General features: G+C 35.5%; 1 protein-coding gene across 1 annotated transcript in view; it reads right to left on the reverse strand.

Annotated features, from left to right (window-relative positions):
* Positions 1-2,622: 2,622 nt before the first annotated feature.
* Positions 2,623-15,466, reverse strand: part of ZFR (zinc finger RNA binding protein) — a 49,057-nt gene continuing 36,213 nt past the window's right edge. Inside the window, exons 16-19 of the mRNA XM_004678407.2 lie at positions 14,820-14,915; positions 6,728-6,839; positions 6,513-6,610; positions 2,623-4,249 (exon numbers count right to left, since the gene is read on the reverse strand). Of these exons, the coding sequence (XP_004678464.1) occupies positions 4,070-4,249; positions 6,513-6,610; positions 6,728-6,839; positions 14,820-14,915 (486 nt within the window). The 3' untranslated portion in view covers positions 2,623-4,069. The remainder of the gene's footprint in view (positions 4,250-6,512; positions 6,611-6,727; positions 6,840-14,819; positions 14,916-15,466) is intronic.

The following is a 15,466-nucleotide window of genomic DNA, read 5'->3' on the forward strand; positions in this document are numbered from 1 at the left end:
AGCAAGGCAACCTCAGACTTAGCAAATACCTTACACAGGCTTAGGAAGCCTGAAAAGAGGTTTTATGGCTCAGCTGAAATGGGCCCCAGAATGGGGAGGGGACTGTCATTTTTCATGAGATACCATCAACTGAAGAGAAACTCCTAAGAGGAACTTAATTTGGAACCATGTAGTCACGTAAGTAATTGGTTCCTTTTTAGAAAGAAGTCTCTTTACTTTTTTTCTGGTCTCCTTGTACTGACAGGGTTAACATCCTCACTCAAGGAAAAGCTTGGATGTGCTAATGTATGCATTTATTGTACTGTAGTGACCCTATAGAAAGGTGGGGGCAACCAAGATGGAGCAATTTAATTATCTAAAAAGCAACTACTTGTTCATGAAGACGCAAAGCACACATACATGTCAAAAGACCAGGACAGATAAAAACCCAACTGGGCTGCTCTAGATCAAAATTAACAGTTGGTCGTGGTAACATACCTCTGAAAAATGGTATAGTCCACAATTTTGAGGCAATGTGGTATGCTTATGGATCTCATAGTCTTGAAAACTTTCCCAAGATTTGGCGAGACTCTCAAAGTGGTGCTAAGAAGTGGTGGCTCCCCTCCCTGCAGATGGACAATTCCAGGAACTTCCTGCATTGGTTCCCACCAACCCGGTGATACTGAACTTTGTCAAGAGGTTTGTTACCGTCAACCCTTTTTTTGCCAATTGAACTGTATACTTAACACTGTTAAAGCATGGATTTTCCCCAATACATTCATATCTGGTTACATGCATTTGACATGATTTGCAAATGAAATGTTCCCACTCTGTGGAAGCGAGAATCTGATAAAACACTAGAGCTCATATAAAATACTTCTTGGTGAAAAGTAGCTATCTCCCTCAAAGGGGCTTGTGAATCTGATCTGAGTCGAGCAGAACATGCATTCCAGTGTGAGGTGAGAGCAAAGACTTCACTCCGCGGAGTGACAGTGTTGGTTCTTGTATGGGCAGTGGCTCAGGCAAGGTGGAAGGTCAGGTAGGGGCTGACTTGTGGGGCCCTCAGATGAATGCTAAGGGTCTTAAAATTTACCCTTAGACACAGGGAGCTATTTAAGGGTTTGTTTACACAACCTCCCAAAACTTATTACATACTGATATTTTAAGAATTAAGTAAATTTACTATTATGTGATTGAAGTAATTAAAGAAAGAAATTAACATGTCTCCTAATCAAATAAAAATAAACACTGCAAAGCTAACAAATGACAATCATACCACAAAAAGAGTATCCACAGCCACTGCAGCATGAGTTTGATCCCTGGCTAGGGAGGTGACCCACATGGCGTGGCAGACTTCTGTCTCACCCAGTGTGCCCCTCAGCAGTGTATTTCAATAGATCTGCCTGTTCTGCTCCCCACTCTGTTTCTGGTGAATCCTCTCACGCCTTGCACCTTTAGCCTATATTCCAGTTCCTACATGCTTAAATAATTTTTTTTTTTTAAACAAAAAGAACTGGATATCCTCAGGCTTAATCTAGTCCTCAAGAATCCTTGAAACTAGGATTTAGAGACCTTTATTTTTAACTATCCAGAAGATATGCATGAAAATTTGAGATGTTTATGATCATTTCTTTCTATGACATCAATTTTTCTTTCATAGGAAAATTAAAAAGCTGTCAAATTCAGTATAAAAATGAAAGATTCATTAAAGGAATGGTTTGTAACTTAAATTTATAATATACAGACAAGAGCATTCCTATGTAAAAAGCTGCACTTTCTATCAATAAAGAAAAAAATGATTTAAAGATACTACTTAACTGATACTGACTTAAAAGAAACCAAAGATACTTTGATACTGTTCATGAAATTTTGTACTTTCAATTCTAGAATACTCAAAGAAATAAAAGAAAAAAATAGTAGTGAAGACAAAGAAAAATCTAATTTGGAATGTAAATCTAATTATGTAACTGGTGGTGGGTAAGGGAAATCAACGTTTTCTTTGGATCACTAAGTCTCTATAACACAAATAGACACTAATAACAAGGAAATCCAGCCTAAGGTGCAGAGAACAGTAACTAAATTAACTGCCAACTAACCAGTCCAAGCATTAGTAGGGTGATAACCAATGGTTCTTTGGACTAGACCTTACAGTCTTGTTTAAAAACTGCCAAAGTGAGGGCCCTCCCTGGTGGCAGAATGAGTTAAAGCACAGCACTATGAAGCTAACTGCAGTCACTGCAGCATGAGTTTGATCCTGGCCAGGGAGGTGAACCACATGGTGTGCCAGACCTCTCCTGTCCCGCCCACTGCTCCCCTCAGCAGTGTTTCAGTAGATCTGCCTGTTCTGCTCCCCACCATCTCCCTGGTGAATCCTCTTGCCCCACACCCCCACCTTTGGCCTGGGAAATGGGAAAATGTGTGACAATATCTGCTATGGTTTCCGCTATAGTGGTTGGTTTCTATGTGATTAATGTGTAATAGAAGATATCCAGTTCTTTACTTCTCTTAAAAGAAGTATGAGAAACAAGATTCTGTTTTACTGGAAAACTAAATATTCAAAAGGGTAAAACAAGAACCAGAAAGTTAAAATTAAGTGTTCAGGCAACGAACAATTATCAGGTTTAACAAGATATAAATACCAAATAAATGTGAATGTGGTTTTCCTGAGGCGAAAGTTATTTCAAAGCAAAATTAGCTTATGATATTGATTCTAACATATAATACATTTAAGTCATTATATGAATTTAAGTTTTTATTTTTGTATTTCACTGTAGTGCTGTGACAACAAAATGACATCTGTGTACCAGAGCATATATACATCAACAGTAAGATGTAACTTCTCATTACACCACTGCTAAAATATTTAGCTTTTTGTAGGACACATAAGCATGTAAGATGGCCACACCAAATAATTTTCTGTTTTTTCCTTAGATAATCTTAATTTTTTTTTTATCAGTAATACTTTATCAACCTGTTAATATAACTGTAAATTATCTGGGTGACGAGATGTGGGGTATGGGGAGGAATCATTCAACTGTGTTATACTGTAATAAGCCGCTAGAATAATCTCACACACACCAGTAAAGGAACTGTCATCATAATTAAGGGCTCGTTATTGTTGTTAGTTGCACAATGATAAAGTTCTTTTGAAAATATTGGTTAGCCCACTAATATATGAAAAATGCCCTTTCCATTTATGCAGAAGAAAAAAATATTCAGAAAGTTATTTTTGGCCTTGCTATGTCAAAAAGTCAACTGTACAAAGGTCTACGTGTCAAACCTAAAATTATAATTTTAAAAGTCTATTAAAAACAAAAATGTCATGCACTTTTATCATTAATTATGCAGAGGCTTTAAAACGTTGCAAGACCATATAGTATATATTAGCTTTTATACTGCTAATGCACAACTAACAGCAAACTTGATTAGATTAACAGAAATCTGTCTTAATTACACCTTTATATATCACACTAGAGAGACAAATGCCACAAGATCTGCAGAAACATTCAGTTCTGAGCACTTAAATGGCAGGGTAACTTTTTGTGTTGTAATCCATCACATATAGAATAACAAAAGTAAAATATTCTGCAGTCTCACGTTACAAAAAAACGTAGGCCTGTAAAATATAAAGTAGGGTAAAGGATATCATTTATAACACAAAGTAACAACTAGTGTCAAAGAGCAAACAGAATGTCTAAATAAAAATATCAAAATACACATAGCAACTGAAGCACAAATACTGCATTAAATACAGTAAAGGTTTAATAAGACTAGTTAATAAAAGACAAAAATAGGGGGAGCTAGGGCGACCAGTAAATAAAACCAAAATAATAGGGAAAATTCTGAACCACTGTTTTTTCCCCTAGCCGAAGCACAATTTTTCTTGGGGAGGGCAGGGTTGGGGGATGTCTTTCCATTCATATAATACCTAACACTGTACATTAAGATTTTGATTTCACAGAAAAACTTGGTTCTTCCATGAAATTCTTTAAATTCTTGATAAATTTTCCAAGTAGACATTATTATGAATGAAAAACAGGCAACAAATGGGCACCTGTTGTTTTTAACACTGCAGATTTACAGAAACTTTTTAAAAGTTATCATAATCTTTTTTGTCTTTTTTTCCCTCAGCTTCAAATCCATCAACTCCATCACTATCCCTTCTTCGTTTCCTATTGTTGTGGATGTTAAAACGTTGGCTCATTTGGGGTAATGGATCCATGCCCAGAACTTTGTGTATCTGGCGGAATGCAAGGAGTCTCAGTGCAAACTGCAATAAAGAGCCAGAATTTAGAGTTAATTAAAAACAAACAAAACCCCAAATATGAATTCTTTACATTCCCATAATAACAGTATAAAAAGGCATGCTGGATGCAAGACAGACCTTAAACATCTTAGTTTCACAACTGAAATAAGCTCCATAGGTTTCAAAGGTTTTTACTTTCAGCTTTTTTATATACATGCTATTTGTCTTTTCAAAAGGCAAATTAATAAATAAATCTGCAAGTAAAACTTAGTGACATGTTAAAAAGATCCTGGCACAATATATACAGAAAGTGTCTCACTCACTGAGTTAATCCCTCTTTGGTTTATATTCATGTGTTCTCTTATTCTGTCTGTGGGTGTCCATCTCTCTTGTTTCTCCCCCCCACCCTTCATGCATGTGTGCGTGCACACAATGCACAATGCACACCCCCACCCCTTTTTCTCAGGAATACATTTCAATTTACTATTTAAGGAACTAAAAGGTTTTTACTACATGGCCCTATCTATACAAGAATATACTAGGCATGACTACAAAAAGACTTCATGAAATCTTGACACTAAAAGGGTTTTTCAGAAAAATTCAAACTATTCCTCAATTTTTGCAGGGCTATATATCCCTTCAGACATAAATGTTTGTGTACTGAGTTTTTCTGTGGACATTATGTCTTGAGTTTCTTTATACTAGGAGTTAGGACCTGGTCACATTGTAACTATGTTGAACTGACTGAGGAATTGCCAAAATTTCTGAAAGTGGATGCTGTTGAGACTATTTTTAATTCCTGCTGATTTCTTCAACAGAGGAATAGTATTTGATTGTAATCATCTGTGTGACCATTTGCTATTTTGAGTATTTTACTTTCCAGGTCACATGATTCCTGTCTTACAACTTTGTCCTAGATGTGGCCTTTTCAAACCTGAAAGTCCCTAAACCATGTTCATTTAAGACTTGATAAAGCACTCTATTTGGCTCTTGATTTGTCAGTATAGTGCGCTTCATTAATTCATTTACATTACAAGGGTGTTCACTTTCTGAAGTGAGAACTAGGAATATTTATCAAGAGTAGAGTACTAATTCATTATTGAATTGTAAGGCCTCCCTGGTGGAGACTTAAAGGGATTAAGTCTTACCACTATCAAGTTACTGGGAGTCACTGCACCATGAGTTCGATTCCCTATTCCACACAGCGCAGCAGACCTCTCCTATCTCACTCATTGCTTCCCCTCAGCAGTGTATTTCAGTAGCTCTGCCTGTTCTGCTCCACAATGTCTCAGTTGAGACCTCTCACTCACTGCACACCTCTGACCTAAGCCCCATTCTTGCTTGCATAAATAAATAAATTCTTTAAAAAACTTGAGTATTGAAAAAGTTACAGGGTAAGTTATCTTCCTCAAAATGTCAAATCTACAGATTAAAAAAACAAAACTTATCTCATGCACATGAACTGATAATCCTAAGAGTCTATTAAGTTATCCATATTGGTCTACTGCTACCAACTCCCTCTCATATACTTTTAGCATAACAATTTAATCTTATTCCAAATTATTCTTGCTAGAAGAGACAACAAATCAAAATCTTAAATTCAACTATTTCAATTGCTATAGAATATTACTCATAGCTAAGTAAACTTTATTCCTCATAGTACATTATAGGATCTAAGAGGAAAAGCTACAGTAGTTTTTCATTCATTCATTCATTCACTCATTCATTCGGTTCAAATGTGTTTTTCTTTTCCATAATTTTTCTTCAGTAGAATAAACACCTGATATTGATAAAGAATAAACACCTGACACTGATAATAGCTAATAATTATTTAGATCCTTGTACATACAGGCTGCACATATTACTGAATTTAATCCTCCCAATAATCCTGTTTAAGATACTGCCTTTATTTTCATTTTATACATAAGATGGCAAAGTTGGTATTAGCAATTCCAGTAGCTAAGAAAAAAGTAACAGTAAGTACCATAAACTTCATAGCACATTACTACTATACAACTAGAGAACATAGATTCTCTACTGTCTCGATTTATAAATGAATATCCAGATTTAGTAAGACTGAAAATACAGTTGCATGTTTATCATATATTTAATTAGACATAAAATTATAAATTTATTAGTGAAATCTAGTTTGAATTTATTTCCTAAGGACTTAAAGCAGCAGAAGAATGAGTTACTATGTAGTAATTTCTTCTAAAAGAAAATAATAAAAAGCAAAACCTTGAGAGTAGTACTCAGCAAAGCTGTAGGATTAGGAATACACTGGTACCTGGGCACTGGATGTGATGTCCTCACGCTGCTGGTCAGTCATTGTTGCCAAAGTGTCAAAGGGATCCTTCTCACAAGGATCCAGAAGTCCAGGACTACCTATAGCAATTATCATAGGGAGGAAAAAAATAATCAGCATTATATCAGTATTAACCCTTATTTAAAATAAGGGTTCTTACTCAACTATCAAACATAAAAAATTAAAAAATGAATTACCTTTAAGAATAATCCCTGAAGAAATGCACTCAAAAACTCTTCTCAGAGCATCTCCAGGACTCTGAGGACTAGAAGCACTACTGATAGCTTTTTCTACTAATAACTCCATAGCCTAAAAATAAAAACAAAGAAAAAATCCACTTTAAACAGAAAACAATGAAAATAAGGCAGCATAAAATTTACATTAAAAAAGACTAATTTATACTTAAATTTATAAAGTGATTGGGTTTAAATTGCTGCATTTTTCCCCCATTAAAATGTGACAATACTTAAAATTCCTTAGCTATTAATTGCTCACATATGTTTTCACCACCTATATAGGCTGATGACACTAGACTTACAGCAGGACAATAATCTACCAAGACAAGTTGGTGTGTTTTCTCTACAAACAAAAGAAATTATCTAAAATGTCTTTTAATACACTCTGGAACTTCTGTTATTCCTAACGAAAATACAAAGTATTTTATAAGGACTCGACATCAAAATCAATAAATGAAAGATAAGTACAGATTTAGAAAGTAGTCACTAAAGGAAATGTTTTGAAGGGTCAATTATTAGAAAAATTTGCTTTTACTTAAAATTTATTTTTAACTGAACTGTTTATAATTCACATAAGACTAAGTAACATTCCTTTATAATTCAGTGGTTTTTAGTATACTTACAAGTTTTTTCAACCATAACCACTATTTAATTGCAGAATATTTTCATTAGCCCAAAAGGAAACCCCAGATAAAGGAACAGTCATTCTGCATCTTTCTTTTCCTTTAACCAGTAGCAACCACTTTCAATTCCCATAGATTTGCTTATTCTGGACTAGTCATACTAACAAAAACATATGAAATGTGGCTTTTGTCTTCTTTTTTCACTTAGATAAAGTTTAAGGTCCACCACACTGTAGCTCATTTTTTTTCTTATTTATTTTAAGTAAGACCATAGTAACAATGCAAAACATGAAGACTTAACTATAAAATGGTTTTGAAGCTGAAAATACCTTAGCTATAATTCATTTTTAGTTCTGTACAAAAACAACAACAACAACAAAAAAAAAACCTCACAGATTTAATGTTCACCTATACACATCAAAGACATTACTCAGATCTTCTAAAAATCACTCTAAATAGCTTAGGCACATAGAGAGTGTATTTAGGAATAACTTATAAGAGAAATGGGAATTTTAACAGATGACGTTAACAGTGGTAAAATATAATGGCTGGCAGCATGACACCACAGAAAAGAATTCATGTCCATAATAATAAATGTAAATTATAATGAAAAAAAAAATTAAGACGGTTCAGTTAAGAAGCTATTCAAAATAAATTTAAACTATTTTTATTTTGAAAATTAGTATTTTAGGGTATTAGCTGCAGTAATCTAGGCAATTCTATGTATGTATAAATATCTCTTCTTTTCCACACAATTATTATTTAAAAATGTCCAAAACACTGTGAAATCCTTGAGGGTATGCTCAATATCATTTATTTTGAACCCCACTGTAAGCATTAGTAGCTAGCAAATGGAGAATACAAAAATTAAAAAAGAAAACTGATTTATGGAGCACAAAAGTCAATATATTTAAACACCCAAGGAAACTAAGTCACCATATGCTGCCTGAGATCATTTACTTTGAAGCAACACTTAAAATATATTTCAGTGTAGCTATTTACCTGTGGTGAACTATAAAAATTTAAATATATTAAGACTAGGAAGTCTGATTAAATACTGAGTGTTTATTACATACTAAGCACTGTTCTAAGCCTTTACTACATTATCTAATTTTAATTATTACAACTACCTATGAAGGTAGATATGCCCAATATTTTGATTTACAGATAGAGATGTTTGTTATTAAAATAGGATTTTATAAATACCATTACAACGAACAGTACATACAAGTCATTTCTATATTCCAGTGAAGTAAGCTTAATATTGATATATGCATCACAGAAATCCACTCATAAACCCACCTTCCAGGTATTATGTTTCTTAAATGTATATATGCACAGCCACCTTTATTTCATACTCAACAATTTTTTAAGAGTTATTTATGCAAACAGGTACCGGGGTACAAGTCAGAGGTGTGGGGGATGAAAGGATTCACCAGGGACAGAGTGGGGAACATAACAGGCAGACCAATGAAATACACTGCTGAGGGGAGCAGCTAGCAAGACAGAAGTTTGCCACACCATGTGAGTCACCTCCCTGGCTAGGGGTCAAACTCATGCTGCAGTAGCTGCAGACAGCCTCTTAATGCTGTGCTTTAACCCTTTGCACCAGTAGGGAGGGCCCTATACTCAAATATTCTTAACAAAAATGCCATGCTTTCTCCTCACCTATTTTGGTGAAGTGGCATATGCATTTTAAATATTAAACAGATGGTTTCTGCTAGGTTGTAGGCCAATTACAACTTAGTGATTCTTTTACAAACAAGCAGAATATTAGTTCTTTGCCTTGAGAAACTTCATTGGCTTTATGGGCCTCTCTTGTGGTACAAGGGGTTAAGTCTCAGCACTATGAAACCAAAGGTAGCCACTGTCGCACAAGTTCAATTCCTGGTCAGGGAATTAACCCACATGGTGCAGCAGACCTCTCCTGCCTTACCAGTTGTTCTCCTCAGCAGTGGATTTCAGCAGATCTGCCTGTTCTGCTCCCCACTCTGTCTCTGCTGAATCCACTTACCTCCCTGCATCTCTGTCTTATACCCCAGTTTTTGTATGAATAAATAAAAAATAAACCTTAAAAAAAAAACTTCACTGGGCCCTCCCTGGTGGCGCAGCAGGTTAAAGCACAGCACTGAGAATCTAAAGCCACTTCCGCATGAGTTTCAATTCCCGCCTGCCCCGGAGGGGACCACATGGTGTGGTAGACCTCTCCTGACGCCCCGCTGCTCCCCTCCGGAGTGTACTTCCACGATCTGCCTGCTCTACTCCCTACTCTGTCTCTGGTGAATCCTCTCGTCCTCCGCAACTCTGGCCTGTACCCCAGTTCTGTCTGAATAAATAAATAAATCTTAAAAAACAAACAAACAAAAAACTTCACTGCCTTGAAAAGTTACACGACAGGAAACTCTTACTAGGTCACCACTACCAAATCTTATGTATTTTATGTATATTTGGAAAATCAATAAAATATTGGAAATCAACACAGAATCACATATTTACATATTTCAAGTTGTTTGAACAGAAGCAGTTCTAGAGTAAGCTGTTTCTTTACATGATAGGTTATTCTTAAAAAAAAAAAAGTGAGATAAACTTAATACAACGTAAGATTAAAGTTAGCAATTCTATGGCATTTAGTACTTTCAGTAAGTCGTGTATCTTATCACCTCTAATTCCAAAACATTTCTGTTACTCCAAAGTAAAACCCCTACATTCAGCAGTTTCCTCCTAGTCCCTTCTTCCTCCAAGTCCCTGGCAACCACCTAAATTTGGGATATTTCAAACAAATGCAATCATATAATGTAGTGTTTTGTGACTGGCTTTCTGAACTTAACATAGTATCATGGAGGCCGATCTATGTTGTGACAGCTTATTCTTTTTTGTAAAATACTCCTCACTCTAACAAACTAGAAATAAAATATACGATATAAAATATTAACTGTCTTCTGTAAATTATAGCTGTTATATCATTCTAAACAAGGTTTAGATTCTGTAGGCAATCCTGATGTCATCCTTATTAAAACAGACAGAATTTACCTATTTTCATCACCATGGACTGAAAAAAAAGAATGACTAGACGTATCATTTTCAGTAATTAATGCAATAGTATTAAGGCCTAAAACAGGCATTATTACTTGCAAGTTTTATTTAGAGTGTAATCCATCTGAATACCAAACAAAAATGAAGACAACAAAGTTCATAAGAATTTCAAATATCTTTTGAAAATTAAGTCACCTCTGGTTAAGATAGGACAAAGACAACTCTGAACATGTTTTGCACCAAAAAATATAACTGGGATTAAGAAATGTTATAATACAAACTACCACTGCCCTAGCAAAAATGTTAATAGCCTCAAACCAAACAGAAAAAAAGGCTGCTGAAAGAAGCTGAGCAAGAAACTGAATGGCTGGAGCAACTATTCATGTTCCTAATTTGGTTCTATAAAGATGGAGGTGGGATTAGCAGATGAATGAAAAGGTTCAAAAATCTCACCAATAACCTCCCAACTCAAGAGAGGAAGAACAAACCATGTAGGCAGACCCAAAAGAAGAAATTTTCTTAAACATAGAAATCCCTTCTTTCGATCTTACCACAGAAAGAGTAAAAGCACCATAATCTACCACTTTGACGACTCTATGAAAATGAGTAATTACATCTAATAAATGACACCTGGCAGATAAAAGAAAAAAGAAATAAGGAAATATCTTTCAAACACATTAAGAGGTGGTAGCCTCCCTGATGGTGTAAGGGGTAAGTCTAAGCACTATGAAACTACAGGTGGCCACTGCAACGTAAGTTTAAACCCTGGTCATGGTGCTGACCCACATATTGCCACCGACCTCTCCTGTCTTGCCTGCTGCTCCCCTCACCAGCATGTTTCAGTCAATCCATCTGTTCTGCTCCCCATTCTGTCTCTGGTGAATCCTCTCACAGCCAACCCCCCTCCCCCAACCCCTGTCCTACACACAGCTTTTACATGCATTCATTTAAAAATCAAATCTAAAAAACAACCACCCTGAAACAAAGACATAATAGATGGGGAAAATACCGAAGATAACCATAAAAGAGTCCCAAAGTGGATTCACATACCCAAAACTCTTTCTTGGTTCAAGGAAACATTAAGTATCTGAAAAGAAATGGTGACTTGGCTCTGGAAATAAATGGAACATATTCTCAAGGCAAAGCCTCTGAAGCCATTCTGGATTTGAAACTTGAATCTGAAGTGTATCAATGGAACGCACATCATAAAGTACAGCATATTTAAAAAAGATATTTTAATGAAGTGCTACTGTTTTACATCATTGTTATTTTGGCAACATAGAACTTCTCATTTCAGCTGTGGTCACTGTACCTCTCATCACCAAAGCACTTCCTCTATAGTCCGCTGTGTTCCTGTTCCCTGTCCCTGCCTGAACACCTCAGATCTAAGATTTCAAGGGTTGGTTTTAAAGTTGTCTTTGTCTGACCATGTGTGATTTTTCTGTAGCCCATATGCGTGATACATCCAGTATTTATACTTTTCTTTCTGGCTTATTTCAGTTATCATAATCTCTTCCAGCTCTCTCCATATTGTTGCAATGGTATGAGTATATATATTTTTGACTGCTGAATAATACTGCATTGTGTATATATCCACATTTGATTCACTCATCTGTTTTTGAGTATTTAGGCTGTTCCCACATCTTGGCTATTGTAAATAGTACTACAATGTAAATAGTACTACAATAAAAACAAAGATATGCAGGTTCTTTTGGGAAAGTTGTCCTCCCTGGTAGCACAACGGGTAAGGACTCAGCACTGCAAGCTAGCTGCAGCCACTTCAGTGTGAGTTTGAGTTTGACCCCCGGCCCAGAGGTGATCCACAAGGCGCAGCAGACCTCTCCTGGCCTGCCCACTGCTCCCCTCAGCAATGTACTTAGTCCACCAACTTGTTCTGCTTCCCACTATTTCTGGCGAGTCATTTGACTATCCCTTCACCTCTGGCCTGTATCCCCGTTCTGTATGCATAAATAAATATATCTTTAAAAAAATATTTAGTGTTTATGTGTAGATAAGAATTGCTGTGTTGTATGTCAGATTATTTCTAGTCTCTGAGGAACCTCCACATTTGCGTTTGCACCAGCCTCCTCTCCCACCAATAATGTAAGAGGGTTCTTTCCTCCATACCCTTGTCAGCAACTGTTATTTTTGATCTTTTCCATACAGACCATTCTCCCAGCAATGTGTGGTGGTTATCTCATTGTGGTTTTGATTTTAATTTCCCCATCATTGATAAATGATGAACAAATTTTCATGTAACTGTTGGCCATCTGTATATATCTTCCCTGAGAATTGTCTATTTAGCACTTCTGACCATTTTTTGATTTTTTTTTTTTTCAAGATACATGAACTCTTTTAGATTTCAGACATCAGTCTCCTCCAGATGTATGGCAAGCAAATACTCTGTCCCTTTTGATATTTTATCTTTTCATTTTGGTAATCAACTCTTTTGTTGTATATAAGCTTTTTAGTAATGTTATTATCATTTGTTTATACTCCTTTGTTTTCCTTGCTGCTAGAAACAAATCTGCAAAGATACTTCTGAAGTTTATGTCATGGAATGCTTTGCTTATATTTTTTCTATGTATTTTATGGTTTTAGGTTTTATAGTCTTTTATTTATTTTGAGTCGATTTTCACATTTGCTGTGAGACAGTATCTAATTTCATTCTTTTTCATAAGGTAGTTTAACTTTCCCAAAATAACTTATTGAAGGAGATGATCCTTTTGGGAGGTGAATAAAACAGACACACTACTATATTCTGGTACGAGGATTGTACTAGTTAGTACTAGGATTGATTTTCAATGTCAAAATACTGACTTTTTTTTTGTGTTTTAAAGTATACAAATATTGGTGTAGTTTTTGTTATGTGTAAATAATTAAAAAAAAAAAAAACAGTCTGTAAAGCTTTGTTTACTCCCCCATCGTTATTAACCATAACCTAACCTCCCCTGTTACTTAATTACTTTGACCTCTGCATTCTATCATTTCACTGTTTTTATTGGCTTGCACAATGCAAAGAGAGTGTCCTTTGAAGGTGAGGGCTTAGTTATAATGAGGAAAAATACGGTGGAGATACAGACTTAAGACCAACCCAGAAGAAATAGTCTGAGTATCTATTCTTGTAAGTATTGAAACTTACACATTCTATAACGGAAACAGCCTCCAGGATACCTAGGGTAAAGGATTGAAGTGAGGAAGCAAGAAGTAGAATGATGATGTAAAATGCTTATACATTTTTTATTTAAAATCTATTAAGAATTTAATGAATTTGTGCCTCGTAGGCTGCGCAAGGGATTAAATCTCAGCTGTACAAAGCTACTGGCAGCCACTGCAGTACAAATTCAATCCCCAGCCAGGGAGCTAACCCTACTTGGTTCATCAGACCTCTCCTGTCTCACCCACTACTCCCCTCAGCAGTGTGTTTCAGTAGATGCACCTATTCTGCTTCCCACTCTATTTCTAGTGAGCTGGGGATCAAACTCACACTGAAGCAGCTGCGGCTAGCTTGTAGTACTGTGTCCTAACCTGTTGTGCTACCAGGGAGGGCCCAGTTTAGCACATTTTGGACCTTGAACTCTAGCTCCTTGAATTTATCACGTATGTAATACAAATGCCTGACAATCTTATATATGGGGACTACATAGCTAGCTAAAGACCATAAATTACCCAAATGTCCATTAAATAGATACCAATTAAATAAATTATGAGATGTCCATACACAGAGAATACTACGTAGTGAGTATAAAGAATAAGTCAGATCTGATTATGTTCTTCCTCTCAAAGAGCCCCAAAATACATTTTGTTAAGATGCAAACAATAACAAGCATAACTTCTGTGGTGGTGGTGGTGGTGGTGGTGAATAAAGAATTGAGCAATCTGGCTATTCAAGTCTCAACTAAAATAACTACAGAATCAGTAAATTTAATTATAGTTTTGAGTGAGTCCCTCTCTAAGATGCTGCTATTCAGGAACCAAAAAGGTCCAAACATCACTGGAATATCTGTACACATACATATACAAATCAAAACAAACTGTTAAAATCTCATGAGATAGCTTTCACTATTTTGTACATTTATGCATTTTTACTTTGAAGTAATTTAAGTTTTTAGTATTGTGTATAAAATATTAATGACTTACTTAAAAAGTTAATGAACACTGTAAAAAGAGCAAAAAGGAAAAAAATACAAAAGGAAATACCAAGTGCAATTCTTTAAATAGGAAATTCTCTGAAAATCAAGCCCTTTAAGCATCTTAACATTTCTCACTAGACCAGGAAAGAAATTATATTTAGGAAATGGAGAGGTTTTAAATTAAATGTAAACTTAAGACTACTAAAATCTGCAAAATGTTTCTTATATTTTGGCTTACATGTCGTACAGTTACATACTACTCACCCAGCTTGGAAAATCAGACCAAGTCGGAACTCGCTGACAGAGGTCTCGGAGAATACGTATGATAATCACACAGGACTGCAGACCATTAGCTCTAGCCTTGAGAGCAACACAGAAACCAACTGAATTAACCTTAGAAATATTGGAAATATCCCTTGATGAAAAAAAGTTAAAATACCACTGTTCAATGGAAGCTCAGATAAAAATAAAACAAAAATAACCACACTTAAAATTGGATTCAATGAGCTGCCATTTACAGCAATATTTTATGCCAGGGTTAGTATTTTAAAGCTCATATTTTAGGTCAAAGTAAACAGATTATACAAGAATAATTTTTCTTGATCCCCTGTTAACCTTGACCTGTGTTCATTTAAAACAGTAAACTTAAAAAAAAAATTCTGCCTACATTAGAAATAAAGAAAAAGTAAAGAGCTACAAAGTTTGTCTAGGGACTGAAAGGTTAAGGAAATCTGTTTGGTTTCCCTTCTGTGCCTTTGCATGACTGCAAAGTCACTAAACCAAACAGCTGCTTCCTCACCTTTCACTCCCTACACTTATTAACTTAGAGAAAGAGGGGGGAAAAAATCTTAAAACTATACACAAAAGCTTTAAACACATATTCCATTATTTAAAGCAAAGTTAATCTGCAG

The sequence above is a fragment of the Condylura cristata genome, unplaced genomic scaffold, assembly GCF_000260355.1.
Source record: "Condylura cristata isolate star-nosed mole 26May11 unplaced genomic scaffold, ConCri1.0 scaffold00007, whole genome shotgun sequence".
NCBI lineage: Eukaryota > Metazoa > Chordata > Mammalia > Eulipotyphla > Talpidae > Condylura > Condylura cristata.